Below are 18,798 nucleotides of genomic sequence, written 5' to 3'. Positions count from 1 at the left end.
CCCAGTTAACCACAAATTAGAACAAGAGATGTTTTCTAAGTGCTTATTAGACGAGCCTCAATTAAACATGGGAATGTACACGGAGTCCAGAGCTCCATGCACATCCCATGTGTTTTACTGAAGCCAACAGTTAGTAATTAAGCGAGTAAGTGTTAGTTTTGTTAGTCCTCCGTGCACCAAAGAGTTCAAGGCATGTATGGCAGCACGGAGGGCAGCGAGCAGCAAATCCCGGCGAGCTTGCCCTTACCAACGCCTCAGTTGTGCTGCTCTCGTTCCCCATGGCTCAGCCAGCTGCAGGGCCACGACTGCCCAAACCAACAGCCTCTCACATCAGCTGGCTGAAAGACACTAGCACAGAAGGACCATCAGCAAACGACTGTTCGCAGACACACGCAGAGTGAACAGGGGATCTGTGGTCCCTCGGTGGTCACACACTCATGCCCTGCAGGATTAGAGGTCTGTGGTATGAGGTTGAACAAGCAGGGAGGGAGAATGGTAAGTGTGTGTTGTTTCAAAGATTAGGGGACATGTGAGGCAAGACCTCCCTCCAGGAGCAAAGGGCAGGCTTTGACTCGGCCGGTGTGGGCTTAAAAGCAGGAACAACATCCTCATTGATACTGTAGAATAAATATCTATCAATCATAGAAGTTGAGATCACTGTAAGGAAACATCAGACACATTTAACTCTCGCTGCAGTGAGTTACTGTGATGAGCAGGCCCCATCTGGTCTAAATTACGTCTAACAAATGGCATAGCTTCCTAGAATAAAAACATCTTCACATGCAGTCTGTCATTTTGTGCCATGTGATTTGACTGTGGCCCAGATCAGACCTGGTATTAACATTCGTCCTGAGAGATTCACTCACAGGCGGACAGCTCAGTTCACAAGTCCGTCAGTTCACACCTGGCATTAGCATGCGTATCAACTCTACACGCAAATAAACACATACATCACTGGGACAAACAGACGCAATGTTTTTTACACAAAGAAATCAGGATTTCATGTAAAGCATTTGCCGAATGTACAAGAAAGCCCAAATAAATAAGGATTTGACATAGAAAGCATTTCAGAAAGTTTATAAAGTATCTCCTAACTCAAAAACGTACAAAATTGTGCAATTTCTTATGGGAGTCTGGGGACGGGGACAAAGTATAGCCTATATTTGTCAAATTTGACATGTTTGCCAATGATAAAATGTTGTCTTCTTTTATAAATTTAGTGTCGATGGTGAAATCAGTTGAAAAAAGTCTGTTCAAACATCTGCTAAATGTTGGCAGGTGGCATTTGGGGCATGTGCACCTGTACTTCGAGCTGTCCCCTTATGATCGGATCACTCAGAACGGATTTTAACACCAGGTCTGAACAGGGCCTGAGTGACTGTAGCATACTGACACAGTGACTGAGGCTGTAAAATAATCCTCACGTTGTAAATAACAGATTGTGGTGTCTCTTGGCTTCCAGCAGTGTGCAGTCTGTCAACTAACAGGAGCATCTATAATTTGATTTTTCATTTTATTTTGAAAGGTTAAAGGAAATGGACAGCAGCTCTCAACCACGCACTAATTTTATATCAAATACGGATAGAATCACTTATGTAATTGAATATTCTCTGTCGACCATCTTTCTTTCTGTCACATGAGCGTTCCTCTGCTGCATGAACTGCAGCTGAGCAGTAAACACGGCTCACACAGGAAGGTTGTTTGTGCATTCCTCATATGACTGCAGGGACTGTACGTAGCTCTGTGTATAGTCAGAAAGCACTGACCTGAATATGTACGACTTTATAAATAGAGTTGTGCCCTGTCCACTGCTGTTAGTCTTTATTCCGGTCTTGTGCACAATTAGTCATGCACACTTTATTGCCACACAAATTTAGAGGCTGTATACTTGAATTCTGTGTGTGTGTGTGTGTGTGTGTGTGTTTGTGTGAATTTTAATGTCTTTTTCATTTGTCCTATGATTGTCCCATGGGGAAATTAATATCTGTCCCTTACATCTTAATCCTCACTTATTCTGTGGTGTGCCAACTCTTCTCCCATGCCCACCTGCTTTCTATTTGTGTGAATGGGGTGTAATTTCACCCCCCCCCAACACACTGTGGAAGCGTGTGCACTTTAACCGGCGGCAGTGTTTCAGGGCTTTTTGGCAGCGAGGAAAGCACCGGGGCAAATCATATGATTAGACTGCTGCCAGGTCCCCCTCTCGCCTCGTCGTCGGCCCGTCAGTCACTCAACATGAGCCATCTTTTAAGCTCTTGTGGGTTTGGACGAGCACTGTATGTCAGTGCTTAGACACCTGCAGTGTGAGGTCACTGTTTCCTGCCCTAAATCTGACCCCTCTGACACAAAAACCCAGCAGGAACACAACTTCTAAACTAAACAGAATCCTGTATTTATGATATATAATAGATTCTTACTCATAAAGAAACGGACCAAGAACGCAGGTGCACAGCAGATTTGAAGCATAGCAGCCAAGGTAACTGTAGTACATACATTGAAATGAACATACTACATTAAATGAGATGTTAATAGAAGCAAAACACAGTCACACGCATTTCAGTACAAGCTTTAACAAACCCCACCTTCTCCCCTTTGTCCCCCCACTTTCATATATTCACCCTCCTCCACCTGAAGGACGACTATAAACCAAACAATCCAAAATCTGCACCAATTCTGTGCTACTCACCACTGCAAACAAGAGACTTGTCCCCACACAGTGTCTGCCTCAAGCTTTTCACAAAGCCCTCTGCTCTGTGTTTACTGTCAGACTTGTTTCTGGAGCCCCGGTCCCTCTGTTGCTATTTTTGAATGCAAGCTCAGTGGGAGGAGAGGACGAGGGGTGGAGGGTGGACACAGGTCGGGGACAGGAGGAAGGGAGGGGATTGAACTGGAGCTAGGGGAGCCATGATGGTGAGGGGGGTCACCTGCTCCGACTGAGGCTCAGGAGGCCGGTCAGGAGGCCGGAGGGGGGAAATAGTTCTAAGGCAACACTGTAAACAAACAGGAGGTGTCAGACCTCCTCCTGGACTGATTACATCTCTCCAGCTTCTTTCCCATGTATTCATCCTCTTAACTCGTGTGCTGATGCCCTCTGAAGGCCTCCCCTTCCGTCCACAGGGTCCAGCAGTTCAAACACACTCGCACAACCACAAACCTGCAGTACAAAAAACCTAAAAATGGCAGAAATAACAAAGCGAACCAGAGACAAACTTGCAGATTTAGACTACAGAGGGTTTGAAATGTATTTTGGGAGCTTTTATATCATCATCACAGAGGCCATCTTGAGCTGAGTGCCCAGTCTGTGGCCATTTCTATCATCCCTATAAATACCACTGATTTGATCAGCTCTGTTTGTGACAGTCGTCACAGCCTCCTCTAAACACACTTGTTCCCTCCTGTCCTGCCCTGCAGGTTTCTCCACTGTCAGCTGCCTGTGTTCAATCCGTTTGTCAACCTGCCTTCCGTCTCCCTCCACCACATCAGCATCACCCTCTCACTTTTATACTCCTCCTCCCTCCCTCACCCCCTGCTGTTCGCCTCCACGGCTCCTTTTCCTCCCTGACGTCGCCCCTCCTCCAATACTAGAGTACACCTTCTCTCAGCCCCTCACCAGTACAATTTATTCCAGCTCCTCTTCCACACTCTCTCTCGCTCAGTCACACAGGCATCGATGCTACACTGCAGTCAGCCTCTCCTGTGTTTACCTGGCGGCGTGAGATTCTGATGCAGCTCCCCATCTTGTATTCCATGTCCTCCTCTGGTGAAGTGACTCTGGCACTACACGGCTGGCAGAGCACCTTCCTGCAGAACTGCATCCTTGTCAGTCAGAGTCAGCATTGCCAGAGCAGGCAGATCTGTGCTGGAGCTACAGAGTGAGTGTGTGTGCACGCCTCTGTGTCTGCAAGTGGCTAATAAACGCTCCTCACTGCATCGCCCATGGTGCGCCTGTGACATGTATTTTCAAGCCATTGTTATATAAAATCGACATGACGTAAGGAGTCCAGCTTGATCAAGTGAGTGTGAAAAAAAAGGGAGCTCCTCTTTCCAGCCTCATGTGCAGCTTTGCCTCACATCACGGCACGGGTGAGCAGACTGAAGCTCTGCTTTGGAGGGAAAAACGCTCAGAGAGGGAGAGAGGAAGAGATGGGAGGCAGCATAAAGGGTGCCTGTCGCTTTAAAAGACCCTGGAGATGGCAGGGATGATGGTGGTACATCATCGTGATGAGGATGCACGATAGTGCTCATCCAGTGAAATGTGATCACAGTGAAGTTCACTCAGCCAAAATAGAGCAAGAGGGACAATATCAGCCAAAACAGACTGAAGCATTATGTGTTGTGTTAGCTCCGGTCTGTCTGTTGTTGCCTACATATTTGTACAATGAGAGCAGCTACATGGATCCTGAGTATATTTTTTCCCAACATACCTCAGGACTCAGTTTAACCGCCTACAGTGTGTTTTCTTTGAAATTAAAAATGACAGACTGTTTTTTGGACTTGTCCTCATCATCTGGGAGCAAAATGATGAAAGTGCTGGCAGATTTTCTGAACACTCCAGCCTAACCCAGAGATGTGTGATATGGATTTTTATTTCAGCAATAACGGATAACTACCTGCTTCTCTTGGTTGATACCAATTAGATAACTGATCATTTCCCATTTTTTTTATTTCAAAAACCCTAAAATTCTGGTTTATGCACATTAGCAGATACCAAAGACTAAGATGTACTGAGTCAGATGATTATATTCCATACCTCTAATTAGATTTGTTTTCCTCTAGTCTACACTGCATGGCTCTACCCAGCAGCAACAACAGCATGCTGCACTTCTCCTGTTTATTGGCGGATTGCAAATGACCACCTACTGTATCTGTGTGTGCTGCTGAGAGCATTATTTTCTTATTAAATTAAGCGTTAAATCACTGTAATACAGTCTTCAATCAGTAACCCACGTCTCCCCTCCCCCTGCTCATGGAGTAAAAGAGAGAGTAGAATACATTTTCCGGTATCCCTGCCTGCTTTATCCAATCAGGACGGAGAACTCGCAGTCCTGTCTGCTTGGGCAGGACACAGAGAGCAGGATCCTCCTGTTCTGGTACCTACACCGGCTATGGAACAGGGAAAGCTACCAATTACAGCGCTCCCTGTGACACTTTTACTACCAAATAGGCCAAGTGATAAAAAACAAAGGAAGGAAAAATAAGGAGGCCAAGAGAGCTGCCTCAAAAAAAGAAAGTTGTGCAAGTTTGGTGAAGTAGAGGGGAGGGAGGGGGGATTGCTGACTCCAAAACGGACAGGAAGTTAGCTGAAATGACGACAACACATACAGCAGCTATTGGTCAATGAAATAAATTTAGCTGATGAATAGCCAATAATTTACAATACTCATTATTGGGCTTGAATTTATCAGGCTGATTTATATTGTGCGCCCTGCGCAAATGATGTTGATTGGTGATCAAGCAGCATATCACTATCACTAGGGTAAAGGTACACACACAAGTTGTACTTCATTGTTACTTTTAAAAAAGATGACTCATGTTGTTATATTTTGTACTGTTTTCTCACAATCTTAAGGGAGTTACCAATGAATATGTTTTCTCATCAGTAGAATCCTTAATAAATATTGATTAGCTGTTCTGAAATGCAGTATATTTTACATTCTGCTGAATAAAATTAGCTATCAAACAATTTTCAACACCGGTGCTCTCCACATGTTATAAATGTGCACAACACAACAGGAGCTGCTTTCTCTTCTTTCTCTTTTTATTATTCAAACATTTAAAAACCGTAAAAATTTAAAATAAAATATGATCCCGAGTCACCAGTCACACTTTACAAGTGTGACCTATACAGGGACCTTGCAAATTTGTCAAACAGTTTGACTTTTTTTATTTAGAAATAAAACAAGAAACATGACACACCTAAAAACAATGTTAATTTTCAGCGAACAAAACGTGGCAGGGTCCTTCACTCAGTCTGCGTGTTTGGAGGGTGAATCATCGTGTCTGTGATGTCGAAGGCATCTATGAGCTCCTGGGAAAGAAACAGTGGTTACATTAAAATTATGTACGGAAGCATAATACTACAGAGGATAATACTTCTCTGTGTTCGGGCCAACGTTTGCTAACCTTCCATATCTTTGGGCTGAAAGAGACGATGCACTGTTTACGGCTTTGGGATCCTCCAGCTTCCACCTCCCCCTCCTCTACAGGCGCTGAGACACAAAAAAACAACACTGGTAAAATAATTCACCAAAAGCCATTTCATTATTAAGAATAACACAACCAAATGTTACATCTTCTCACCTATACAAGGCAATTTAGCATTATCCAGATACATCCGTGCCAAACCATCCTGAAACACAAAACAACACTGTCACGCCTGCTAACCGTCGCTAGAGGGCAAACAAGCTCAACTGAAACAAACTTGACAGCACAAACAGCTCACCCTGATCAGAAAGGACGTGTGGAAAATGTTCTCTACTGTTCGCGAAAAGGACTTGGGGTCGATGACGAATTCGTAATACGATATTGGGGATGTTGCTGTTGTACAAACAAACACACATGAGAACATTAAAAAAACACAATGGTGAAATGTTAACATCCATTAGGTGGACTTCAAACTCACGATCATCTTGGTAATAACTCTTCAGGTATCCCAGGATCCTTTCAACTTCTTTCTCTGTTGCTTCTTGTTGGGAGTCTTCCATTCTCTTCAGCTGACAGACAAAAGTAACAAGATGCAGTAAGTAGCTGGGAAATCAAACCCTCTCAGTCTAAACATATGTGAACATTGTCTTCAATTATAAAATAAAAAGCAGCATTCTTAGAAAACTTGTGTTATTATGAATTAACATGTAACAGGCCATTACTGATTAAAAGGCTAAACTGGACAGCAGCTAGTGATCTTGGGGAGGGAGGGTGCAGGTTTACCCCTCGAAATGCCCGTTCACTGGAGCCATGGCAGTGCGAGTTTAGCTACCTGGGTGGGCATTATCCTTTTGGTTTCCTTGCTTGGTAACTTCCGTTGCCGTTCCGTCCTTTGCTTTGGAGGAGGCGGCTCTGCGTGAAATGAACCCATCCTGATCAAAAGAACCACAGGGATGAAAAAGTCAGCGACAGAAATTACTGTTGTGGGACAATAACAAACCAGCAACAATGCAATATGAACCTGTAATAAGTAATAAAAGCGATAGTAAACCTGTTTAAACTACAAACTACATTGACAGTTTTCAAATTGTAGGCTTAATGTGCACTCCAGCACAACCCCAACAACGTTTTTTTCTGGGGACATCTCAAGGCAATGAAGGTGCACTTCCCATCATAAGAGGTTGTTGTAATAGGCTTGTAGGTCCTGACACTGATGTCTCAGCCGGCACGTAACATGCTGAGGTACTCACATGTAGTGGAAGGAAGGGGCTGTCCTGAAGCAGCACTCTGCTCTCCCGGCCACTCTGTGCCAAGCATCCTTGGGCAGGTAGCCATCGACCGCATCCCCGTTCTGCTGCTCTTCCTCCCCGTCTTCTAGTCGGTTGAGACCCATGAAGGACAGCTGTCGCAGGAGCAGAGAGATCTCGATATGACCACCGCAGTGTGTTCTGCTATTGAACTTGCATTACAATCAGACATTCTAATTTTCTACAATGCATATCGTTATATGATTATCATGCTCAGGGTGTGAAAAATTAAAAGAAATAACTCTTAATATGACTCTTAACAAATTAAGTAAATGACTGTTAAAAGGACTAAAGGTGCAAATGCATGTTAAGATAACTTCAACTGTTTAAAAAAATAAACTGCTTAATTTCAGGAGAGGTTTGTGATTGCGCAACTCCCCCAAACCAGCTCTTTGCCTACGCAGTCATAACGTGTATACACAATAAAACTCACTCACAAGGTGCTCTGCAAAAGCGGTGGGATCGAACGTGTTGCCCTCAGCGAACAGCTGGGTGGCTTTCTCCTTTCCCAGGTCTGTGGCCACAACAAGGAGCTGGGCGTCCAGGGCTGCTTCTCTCGCCTGTCGGACTGCGAAGGAACACAAACCAAACTGAATGATGATGATGATGATGAAGATGATGATGATGATGGACTGCAGCCCAAAAAGCAGCATTTGTTCAGTTGTATCACACTTACCATCTTTAAAAAGTTTGTTTGCTTCTTCTAAAACTTCTGTGAGTTTATTGTTGGAGGGACTCAGCATATCTTCCCTATTCTCTGAAAACACAAGAAGGGGATACATCAGAGATGTGTCAACAAATAAACAACAACAACAACAACAACAACAACAACCTGTCTGCGTGTGCGTCTCACTCACGTTGCACTGAGTTGATGAGGTCTCTGTACTTGCTCCGTATCTCCCTCCTGAGTCCGGGGTCATTGTCGTCGTCTGGCAGGTCAGCTGGGCCGAAGTCACAGCCGCCGTTGTCCCCGTCAGTTTGCGGTTGTTGCTCTCCTCTCCTTCCGCCAGCGGTGCCGTTCTGCCGGGGAGCTTCCTCATCACCGCCGCTCCTGGTCCTCTTCATCGTCAGTCAGTCCGCGGACGAGCTGTTTGTTGTTGAGAGGGAAACGCGTTGATGCAACACTTCCGATAAACAACATGTATGTTTCTGTTTGCGGAAGTTGCTTATAGATGGCTCGCCACCTTCTGACGGAAGAAAGAGGGCACGTGATTGTGGAGGTCGTTGTCAAATTGTTAACGTTATTCTAAACAATGCTAAACCTAACATAGCCAAAGACGTTTGAAAAGTCAAGATAAAAACCCGCTACTTTATAGCTAATTTGTCAATGTACGCCAGGTGGGAACTGTGTTCGTGTTAAATTAAATATAAGTCGATTACCTCATGTGATTAATGTAATGTATTCGGCCTACCGATCGTGTCGTGCCGAATAAGTGCTAAATGACAACTAACTACACATAATGTTAGCCACTGAGGGACGATATTGCTTATTTACTTAACGCTAACGTAATCTGTTCACTAAAACCCAACAAATAACAAACTTGACTATACTGTGAGTAGGCTAACAAGTGGCTCACAAACACCCTACAGCAAATAAACGTCTATCTTTAAATAAAACTAGTCAAATATCAGCTGAAACAGGTGCAAAAATAAGCCGGGACAGCGGTTGACGCAAACACGGAAGTACTACACAGTTAACCATCTCGTTCCACTCGTCTGTATCTTTGGTGCTAACGTTTGTCGATGTTAGCTAGCAAAATCAGTTGTGTTAGCGACTTAGCTGAACGTAAGGATTCTTGTCTCTCCGGCCCCAACAAAGGCCGAACCAAAAGTAAACTCGCAGTGTGCTCTGGCTGCTGTTGGACCGGATCTGTTTAGTTTTTTTGAGGTAACTTCCACCCACCTGTGTTGCAGACTGAAGGCGCGCCAAGAGGATTTCATCAGTGTTGACGAAGATGAAGTTGGTTTTGTATTGGTGGCCTAACTGACAGATCAAAGTGAAAATGAAAAAGATAACGTCCTATTTTTAAACAATGTTATTTATTTATTTTCTGCCCCCAAAAATACACAAAACAAAGACAATATAAATACCAAACAGCTATATTTTTTACTTGCATTAAAAGTAGGCTATATAGTACCATAGATAAACGTATAGAGAAATAACAGTTGTTTGGTGAACACTGTCATTGCCACATTTCAAGACAAATAAACATTTAAAAAGTTATTGTTAATCAGAAAACGCATACAACCCTAGTGGTTTTATGGGTTTTTATTGAGAAAATCAAGAAATAATTACATACTGTATATACGAGTCAATTCTATTTCTTCTTGTTATATTGTTTATTTTTTACTATTTATTATTGTTTAGAATTACTGTCCTTTGGCTGCTGTGACAAAGAAATTTCCCCATTTGCGGGACAAATAAAGGAATTCTGATTCTGATTCTGATAAATACCATCAATTTTGTTATTGGAGATCATACTGCACTGTCTCATGAAACTGATTGTGAGTCCTAAATATTGGCTACATTATTCTTACTTACAAATCATTCCAAAGTAAATATACAACTGAGAGAGAAATTGTTTAATAATATTACCTTTTTCACACACACATGGACCAGAATCGACACATGCAACTTTCTTTTCTTCATTTGTTCATCTTTTCAATGTTTCGTATCAAAATTTCTCGTCTGACGTGAAGTCTTCTAGTTACACACGTCTCTCGAATATGAAACTAACTTCAGTGACCGTTGACACCAGCCGCCTGTAGGCGGGCGGCAGACAAAGCACGTCACACTGTGTGGTCGTGCTCGTGTTCCACCGGCAGATGGCGCTCGTGACGAATATTTCAGGCGACAGAGCCGCTCTCATCGTTCAAGTCGTTGTTCTGTTGTTACGGTAACCACAAGCGTCCCTCCGTCACTTCCAGCTGTCCGACACGACCAGCTGTTGACGGTCTCTTCTCTTCAGAGTTTAAATTGTTTTTTGACACAATACGTTGTTTAGAGAGAATTTAGCTGAACATGATCACATTAAGTTAAATTGTAAAGCTCATTTGGCTCATAAAAGTTGCAGAGTGTTCCCTTTAAATTGGGTCCGTCGTGATTGATGTCACTATTATCACTGTAGCTTTTGTTAAAGGCATTTTATTTCTCATATCACACATACATAGATGCAGGAATTAAAGAAACGAGGCCATAACGTTTGCCGAATTTACAAGAAGACACAAATAAATAAGAATTCGTCATTGGTAGCTTTTCACAAAGTTTATAAAGTTTCTCTTCACTCATCAGCTCACAAAAGTGAGTGATTTTTTAGGGGAGTCTGGGGACTTGCTCTCCCTCTTCATCTCATGGCTGTTGTTGACTGTAGTTGACGTGGCTGCTTTGACCTGTGGTGTTCATGTTTGCTGTCTCTCTGCAAAACGTTCTGAAATTGTTGTAAACTTTTGTTCATGAGGATCAGATATGTTATCCAGGAAATTCAAATGAATACAAAACAAAACATAGAAAATTATACTATTGATTTACAATTTTACTTATTGTATTCAGCTACGTGTAAACTGATGTGGAGTGTGGCCCTGATTATTAGTCACATGGGTCAATAAATGTGACTTTCTCACATGTGCAGCCTGTAAACAAAGCTGTCTCTAAATAGTCAGAGGAAACTTCTCGAGCCTCTGCCTGTCATCCACAGCTGAGAGCGCAGCCTGTCTGGAAAGCCTCAGCTAATCCCTCCGTGACCTCCCTGTGGTGCTGGAGAGGCTGCAGGGGACCGAGAGCAGAAGCGATTTTTGGAGCACCTGAAATCTGCGTCCAGGTAATTTACCCGTTGTTCCATCATGGGCGAGCTGAAGTCCACCTCTCCGGGGTCTCGCCTGGACCTGAACAACTTCGACTCGGCCGCTGCACAGAGCAGTCGGTACGTGTTGACGAGCCCCCGCTCTCTGCAGTCCTGTGCGCGGCTCGGTGTCAAACCTGTTGAACTTCTCATTAAATCGCTGAACGAGCGGATTGCGGAGCGGAGCGACGTGCCTTTTGAGGCCGTGAGAGTCATGCACGAATCCTACGAAAAGGAGAGAATGAAGCGTTTGCAAATGTGCCGCGAGGAGAGGGAGAGGATTATCCAGGCGGCTGAGGAGGACAGGTGGCCAGGCGGTAAAGTCTCGGGCCTGGAGGTGGTGCCTGAGACCAAACTGGGAGATCACTCAACGGGCCCCATCACATATGCAGATCTGTGCCTTAGAGGGAAATCTGTGCTCTCTGCTCACCCAGACAGGAGCACCGTGAGCACCATCAGCCTGGGAGACCTCAGGTACTCCCCAGCGACCGAGGTGCAGCTGCGGAGGCTCACCAGGGACATCAGGAAGCAGATGTGCGTCACCGTGTCAGAGACAGACCGCAAGATAGCAGCTCTGATGCTGGTGAAGCACCAGGAGGAGCAGGATGCCCTGAAGCTCTGCCAGCAGGAGGAGCAGGAGCGAGAGGAGGCCCGCAGGCAGGAGGAGGCCCGGCGAGCTCAGGTCGAGAAAGAGAGGAGGAGGAAACTGAAGCAGGGTGTGAAGCGCTGGCACGAGGAGCTGGAGGCCCGCAGGAGGCTGAGGGGGCGACTGGAGGAGCAGAAAGCGGGACAACTCGAGCAGGAGGTGATGCTGCAAGAGGACAGGTGGAGGAGGCTGAAAGAGGAGGTGGAGGAGCAGCGCAGAGAGAAGATAGAAGCCGCACAGAAGGAGGCGGAGGGGCGCAAAGTCTACCAGGAGAAGCTGCTGAGGGAGAAGCGGGAGGTGGAGAAAAGGAGGCTGGAGAGGGAGAGACAGGTCGCAGCGGAGAGGGCGCAGAAGGCCAGGAGGAGCAAGGTGTCGCAGGAGAAGGAGAAGAGGAAGAGGCTGGAGGAGGGGAACCGCAGGGAGCTGCTACGACACATCCTGCTGAAGCAGCAGGTGGAGCAGCAGGTGGAGGAAGAGGAGGCGCAGACGAGGGGCGCACTTGAGGAGAAGCTGCGCCACTCCTGCGAGAAGCGCGCCCGGGCTGCGGAGGCGCGGCTGAGGGAGCTGCAGGAGCGGTCGGTCCAGGAGGACGAGCAGATCCAGAGAGCTCGCCTGAGGGCCGAGCTGCAGAGCTTCCAGCAGCTCACACACAAACGGATCCTGGTCCAGCTGAGCCAGCGGCGCACCGACAGAGCCGCCATGCACGCCTCGGCCCGGCACAGGGCCAGAGCGCAGCAGACACAGGAGCGCAACAAACACAGGCGGCTCTGCCACCAGAGGCTGAGGGAGAGGATGCTGAGGGAGGAGGAGGAGGCGAGGAGGGTCAGAGAGAGCTACATCTCCATGAAGGAGTGGAGGAGGGAGAGGCTGAGGAGGCAGCGGGAGCAGATCCAGGAGGAGGCGCACAGGCTGGCTCGGGCCTCCTTTCACATGAGGGAGAGAGTGAGGCAGCAGACGCACAGACGGACCTTTGATCAGATGGCCCGGGAGGCTCAGCTGACTGCCTACATGAGCCGCATGAAACTATGACAGGAATGATTAACTCCCAAACACTCTCCACATGTGCGCCTCCTCTCAGAGGCTCCAGACTGACTCATCCACAGCTGCTCAGAAGAGGAGCTGCAGTAAAATGAGTGAATTCAGATATTTAAAACGCATCCCTCATATCTGCAGTCTGGGAATGTCAAGAGCATGCCACACAAGTATGTGGATGTGTTATAACAGGGTGCAGCTGGAGGGTGAATGTTGGGGCTCCGAGCTGCAGGGGCCCTGGAACAATGACTCACAAAGCCACAGTTTCATTTGATATGATACTGTAGTGTGAGAGCCTTTGAGACTGTGCCATATATTTTCCCTTTTCTACGTTTACAATGATACATTTCTAAAAGTTTAGAATCAAACTGTGGAGTTCTGACTTTGTGCTGGCCTCCCGACAGGATAATACAAACTAAAGCAGTGCTTAACAGCAGCGGTTCACAACATTTTCTGGCTCGTGACCTCATAAAATCGTCTTGTTCTGGCCCCTTCGTGTCTGTGAACAGATCTTTGCCTCTCAGATATTAAAGGGGCACTGTGGGGGTTTGGTGAAGGAAGTCAAACTCAAAAAGGTCCTAATACAATCTCAGAGATATATATATTTGTTTTCCATAATAGAAGAAACAAGCTGTGTTGATTTATCTTTGGACTCCTTGGGGGGCCCGTCCCCTAAGTTGGGACCTGAAACTTACAGTATAACCAGAGCTTCCATACATAGTAACAGAAAACATCTCTGCTCTGTTTTTCTTAGATAAACATACCCCTTGCGATAATTTTACATGAATGCAACATGTACATGGAATCAAGCAGTTTGTATTGAGTGAGCCAGCATGACACAGTGTGTCGTAACACCCTGCAGTGGCCTGGATGTAGGGGGCGCAGGATCAGCCTGCAGAAAGCTGAGCTGTACTCTACAGCTGCAGGCCAGAGAGTGAAGGGTTAAATTGTGTGCGTATCCACTGGGGTGCTTGAAAGCTGACATCAGTGTTTTTAATTTGATATGAGCAGCCATTAGCCACCAGAAGGCTGCAGATAAGAGGGGCATTGTGGGAAAATTTAAAGTGGGTTAAAGATGAGCCAAGCTGCAGCGCTCTGGATGAGCGGCGGAGAGTCAGAATGATGGTTAATGTGTAACTGACCATTGTGTTTATCTTATCCTATGACTTTTGATAGTGTTTACATTCTAAGCATGTTTCACTAGAGGCATTTTTAAAAGCTTTTAATGTATCTGTGTAATAATTAGAACGGATTAACAGAACATTTAAATATCAAGACTGAAAGTAGAATTAAATGTGTGTTGAATTTCTTCGTTTGTGGTGTGATGATGTAAAGATATTCTTTAATAAACAGACTTTCAGTATTTCACAATTTCTCAGATTTTATAACTTTATATTATTTGTATGTTTTATTGCGTCTTAATAAATAAAACATACTTTAAAGTGTGACATTTTGCTTCCATACCTATATTTAGTTGTTCCACTCAGCACACCCATGTCCATCTCTCAGTGGTGGTTGATGAAAGGCAGGTGCCTTGTGACACTTTGGCCATTTGAAATAACTTGGCATCAGATACTTTGCAAAACATGTTGTGTAAGGACTTAAAAGAGCAAGACATTAATGAGTGGAATAGGCCATCGTGACATGAGCAGACGTTTTTATTTCATGTGAACTTCTGCACGTACTAAAGGAGGAACTGGAAGAGAAACAGCAGGCGTCAGTAAAAATGAGATGACCCTGATTCTGAGTGAAACATGTGACTGGAGGTTATGTACAGTACCTACCGTCAGCCACATGTTTCTGTCTGACTCACATGTGATTAAAAGGTGCGATGTGTAAGATGTGGCCGGAATTTTAGTTTAAAACATTAAAAAAAATGAACTAACATCAACAGAATGTTGTGACGTTCTGTCAAAAGACGTCTATGCACTGTTCTGCAGAGGTGTCTACTGAAGTTAGCATGCTAACCCCAGCCTGTCCTGTCTTTCACAAGCTCTCTTAGCTTTTTCGTCCAATAAATAAATAAAATAAACTCACAAAATGTCAAGAAACAAAATATTCTTAAATCTTTTTTCCTTACTAAACAGAAAAATACAACAATGGCCGGTAACTGCATGGCTAACTGAGCTAACTGCAGCTTGTAGCCTCAGCCATAGATATCTACAGCAAAGAGTACAGTGAGCTGCAGTTGGCGGCTATCCTGGTGATATATTCCCCCCTCTTTGTTTGGAGATTGGCCGTATCCTACACATTGCAACTTTAAAGCAACATTATGTAGAAATTGGCATTTTGTGCAAAGTGGAACATCACTGTTGTAAATACAAATACAAGGTTTGTAACAATTTGATAGACTTAATCTACCTCACATCCAAGAGGCTTTGTCAGCTGTACTACTAAAGAGATTATACAAAAAGACTCTGAATTTTGTTCATCTGCACTATTACAGGCTGTAAGTCTGGACCTGTTCTCACACTCCTGACTCAACAAACTAAGAAATAGTTAAAAATGCACGACAGATATCCTATTGTTTGGGTAACGGATAGTATCGGATCATTTGGCGGTTCCTGTAAGTCTATCTAGGTGCTGGGATTTCACCAATGAACATGCCATGCTTAGTATCTGTCTCAGGCATTATAAAAGGCCTCAAGAAGGCTTATTGAATTCAAACTTGGCAACATACGCCTTGTGCCCTTTTTGTCAGCCTTCGATTAAAAACTTGTCCAGTGAGGACAATATATTAGCTATCAAATTCTTTAAACACAACGGAGAGATCTTTTGATACACAAACAATGGCTGGACCCAGATAAACTCTCTTCGAAGGCACATTGTCTTCTCCATCTAAGTAGTTCACACCTCGCAGTCTATTCAACAGGTGCTCGCAGTTTTCCTCACAAGCGTCAGTGGCACACTGAAATGAACTTTCTCTCTCAGTCGTCATGCAGCCCGAGAGCCAGCACCATCGGGAGCCCGACCCCGAGGATGAGAGTGAGGCTCTCCAGGAGCCCCAGGTGTCGCTGCTGGTGGGGCTCGGCTCCTGCGTGGTGCTCCAGGTCAGAGGGGGGTTGGCTCGTCTTGCCGCTGCTGATCTCAGGGAGAACGTGCACCGTGGCCACGTAGAGGAAAGTCCCGGCAGAGAAGAGCATTCCCACACCTGTCGCGCCGAGCTGGCTCTGAGATGAACTGCCAGACTGCAGACACAAATACATCATATCAAATTACACAAAACACCAAGCCGGGGATATACTGTGTCTTCTTTGGCTGAGGTGCGCTTTCTTACCGCGTGTAATATGAAGTAAGTGGCGATGGCGAGTATGGGTGCCGCAGCTGAAAAGGCCAGTAAGTGTCCCTGAATGTACTTGTTTTCAAGGCCTGCGTGCATCAGAAAGGAGACCAGACCGAAAGCTGCAGGCGCCTACGAGATAAGAAAGACAGGTCAGGTGTTATTACCAGCTCTATATAACATCGCGGTTATGATCAGTATACATGTCACCCTCAGAGAACCTCACCTTGTGCAGAATCACAGCAAAAAACACGATAACTTGCACTGTCACTTGCCCCGTGGCCACAGCTGCACCCAGAGCAAATCCATCAGCTACGTGCAAACAAAAACCTTATTAATGGCCACAGCAATCAAATTATTTATTGCACATTTGTGCCTTTTCATGGAACTGATGGATGAGTCTGGTTTGATCTTTCTGCCATGCCGCATGCCAAGTTTTGCCAGATCTGAGCCGAGCTAGACTCTGCGCTGTGCTGTAGACTCAAAGTAAAGCCATAAAAGTCTCAAACAGTGAAGGAATCACATGCTGAGTCACATGAGGAAATGAACAGCTCCAGCGCCTCTTTGGGGATTTTCCATGCTTGTGGTCTTGTGTATGTTGAGCAAACACAGGTCAATAGAAAGTGTCGGGTCAGGGTGTATCAGTACCTGCGGCGTGAATCACCAGCCCCAAAGTGGCCGTGATGCCCACACTGTTCTTCTGGGCTGAAACGAGACATTGCACGAGTTATGTTGATTTCTGTAGAGCATGGTTTCTGCTACATGAAGCTGGTGAAAGAGCCGTGCCAACTCACCCTGCGTGGAGAGGTAACCTCCGATCTGATCCACCACAAACATGAGGGTGAACCCGACGGTTAGAGCCACCCCGATGAAGAACCGAGGTGGAGGGCCACTCTCTGCGGAAGTTGTGTTTTTTCCACTGGCGTTCAGGCCGGACGGCACATCAGAGGAGGGGGAGGATGCTGCGGGGAGAAGATGAAGGTCGGGCAGAGCTTTTGATCAAATCCACATAAAAGATAACGAGGCACAGGTTCAGACTGCTTTCATCCTCATGTGCTTCAGTGAAACGCAGGTGGGTGAGAGCGTGTGATCGGAGGGGAAGGAAGGAAATGGGGTCAGGATCCAGTTCATATTCATGTTTGTGTGAAGAGTTTGTGCACACTGCTCACCTCTCCATGACTCTTCCAGTAAGCCCACTCCCTCGGGGATGACAACGGCCAGTGCTGTCCCACACAGCAGTCCTGCCCCCAGGATGGACACAAACTGCAGGCTTTTCTGGGGGATGGACACATGATTTCAGCTCATCTGGGGGATTCATTCTTCCCCCCACTGATTTACCTCAGCTGGGAGGACTCATCAGAGCACGGAGTGCTGCAGTAACACTCATTCATAAAGGGAAAAACACTACCAGTGTGAATCAAGTTTATGAGAGCACAGACAAAAAGGCAAACACTGCAGGTTTTGGTGCCATTGCTCAGTTAACGCAGCACCACGACTGTTATGTAATATGATGAATAATAAAATAAAGTCAAACGTCTCACCTCGGAGAATCTGAACAGCAGCGGGATGAATCCGAGGAAAAAACAGCCCACAAACATCGCAACAGATATAAAAGTGATAGTCAGCCCTCCGTCCATGGCGACGCCTGGTTCCTCCTCACACAGCTCAGCGTGCAGACGTGCTACATGTCAGATCCTGCTCCCAGCTGACAGCCTGCCTCCTGATACCGCTGCGTTTTATTACCCGGACCGTGAGAGCCTCAAGTGCCATACTGCCTCTTCCACGTCGCGCCTCGGTCTCTGCTCACCACAGCTGCACCTCCCTCCCACCCAGCGTCGGGTACTGGAGTGCTGCACCTCCCCTCCTCTCCCCCGTCACCCCCGCTCCTCCAATCATCTACCTCCATTTTTTTCTCCCCCCCACAACAAAAAATGTAGCCTACATCATTTTAACTACTTTTCTGATAGGCTAAGATGTTTCACGCATCCAATCCACAGAAAGTCAGTGGTGCCCAATCTCAGGGTCGGGAACCCCGAAGGAGGCCGCGAGACTGAGACAAATGTTTCTGCCACTTTATCTTTTTTTTTTTCAGATCTTTGCCTTTGTTTCTCGTGATGTGTTACATCATTTCACTGCTACAGGCCTTTAAAAATGAAACAGAAAAAAACATCTGTGCGGTCGAATGGTTGAGAACCAGTAGAGATATCATCCAGGAAACAAGTAGACACTTGTTGTTGTGCGTTCACACTGGACTGTCTGACTTCAAACAGGATAAAACATGTATTTGTCCCTTCCCATTCATTTAAAGGGGCTTTATTGGCATGAAAGTTTCAATAACAATGTTGCCAAAGCATCAAAATACAATTTGTCCAAACCCATTCCCATTGACTCCTGTACAGTCCATCAGAAGGTGGGCGAAGGAGCTGACTTCAGCACTCTATCCCCCAAGTGCAGTCCCAGAGCTGCTCACAGATGGGGGAAAAATAAACTATGGGTAGTGGTCAGACGTAAACAAACTAAATTGTGTTGTATCTAAAGAAAGTATAATTT

At 45.6% G+C, this 18,798-nt stretch overlaps 4 protein-coding genes across 8 annotated transcripts in view; 1 reads left to right on the top strand and 3 right to left on the bottom strand.

Moving 5' to 3' along the window:
• The window catches only part of tacc2 (transforming, acidic coiled-coil containing protein 2), a 57,893-nt gene extending 53,786 nt beyond the window's left edge, over positions 1 to 4,107 (bottom strand). Inside the window, exons 1-2 of one of the 2 annotated variants that reach the window (XM_084375053.1) lie at positions 2,687 to 2,778; positions 248 to 348 (exon numbers count right to left, since the gene is read on the bottom strand). In XM_084375053.1, the coding sequence (XP_084231179.1) occupies positions 248 to 280 (33 nt within the window). In that variant the 5' untranslated portion in view covers positions 281 to 348; positions 2,687 to 2,778. Of the gene's footprint in view, positions 1 to 247; positions 349 to 2,686; positions 2,779 to 3,704 lie in introns of those variants that run through there. The other variant, XM_084375054.1, reaches the window with a different exon arrangement.
• A 1,630-nt stretch (positions 4,108 to 5,737) lies between these two features.
• nsmce4a (NSE4 homolog A, SMC5-SMC6 complex component) lies at positions 5,738 to 10,255 on the bottom strand. Of its 4 annotated transcripts, none has more exons than XM_084375384.1 (12): positions 10,048 to 10,255; positions 9,355 to 9,435; positions 8,309 to 8,638; positions 8,128 to 8,208; positions 7,889 to 8,019; positions 7,395 to 7,546; positions 6,977 to 7,076; positions 6,623 to 6,713; positions 6,443 to 6,537; positions 6,301 to 6,349; positions 6,124 to 6,209; positions 5,738 to 6,028 (listed from the first exon to the last, which is right to left on the bottom strand). In XM_084375384.1, exons 3-12 carry the CDS (start codon positions 8,514 to 8,516, stop codon positions 5,963 to 5,965), a joined length of 1,059 nt encoding a protein of 352 aa, XP_084231510.1. In that variant the 5' UTR covers positions 8,517 to 8,638; positions 9,355 to 9,435; positions 10,048 to 10,255; the 3' UTR covers positions 5,738 to 5,962. The 4 variants fall into 4 exon arrangements, with proteins under 4 accessions (XP_084231510.1, XP_084231508.1, XP_084231509.1 ...); XM_084375382.1 differs by having other exon boundaries at positions 8,309 to 8,538; XM_084375383.1 differs by having other exon boundaries at positions 8,309 to 8,538; positions 9,355 to 9,431.
• A 793-nt stretch (positions 10,256 to 11,048) lies between these two features.
• LOC311270393 (coiled-coil domain-containing protein 185) lies at positions 11,049 to 14,513 on the top strand. Its single transcript, XM_084375237.1, has one exon. It carries the CDS (start codon positions 11,292 to 11,294, stop codon positions 12,963 to 12,965), a length of 1,674 nt encoding a protein of 557 aa, XP_084231363.1. The 5' UTR covers positions 11,049 to 11,291; the 3' UTR covers positions 12,966 to 14,513.
• A 95-nt stretch (positions 14,514 to 14,608) lies between these two features.
• On the bottom strand, positions 14,609 to 18,070 carry LOC311270394 (zinc transporter ZIP9). Its single transcript, XM_084375238.1, has 7 exons — positions 17,790 to 18,070; positions 17,418 to 17,523; positions 17,043 to 17,210; positions 16,897 to 16,953; positions 16,475 to 16,560; positions 16,246 to 16,380; positions 14,609 to 16,156 (listed from the first exon to the last, which is right to left on the bottom strand). The coding sequence occupies exons 1-7, from the start codon at positions 17,883 to 17,885 to the stop codon at positions 15,896 to 15,898; spliced, it is 909 nt and encodes a 302-aa protein (XP_084231364.1). The 5' UTR covers positions 17,886 to 18,070; the 3' UTR covers positions 14,609 to 15,895.
• Between the last annotated feature and the right edge of the window lie 728 nt (positions 18,071 to 18,798).

The sequence above is a fragment of the Pagrus pagrus genome (genome assembly GCF_965226575.1).
Source record: "Pagrus pagrus genome assembly, chromosome: 15".
Classification (NCBI taxonomy): domain Eukaryota; kingdom Metazoa; phylum Chordata; class Actinopteri; order Spariformes; family Sparidae; genus Pagrus; species Pagrus pagrus.
Note: the sequence above shows the minus strand (reverse complement) of the source record. Positions and strands in the feature narration are given on the sequence as shown.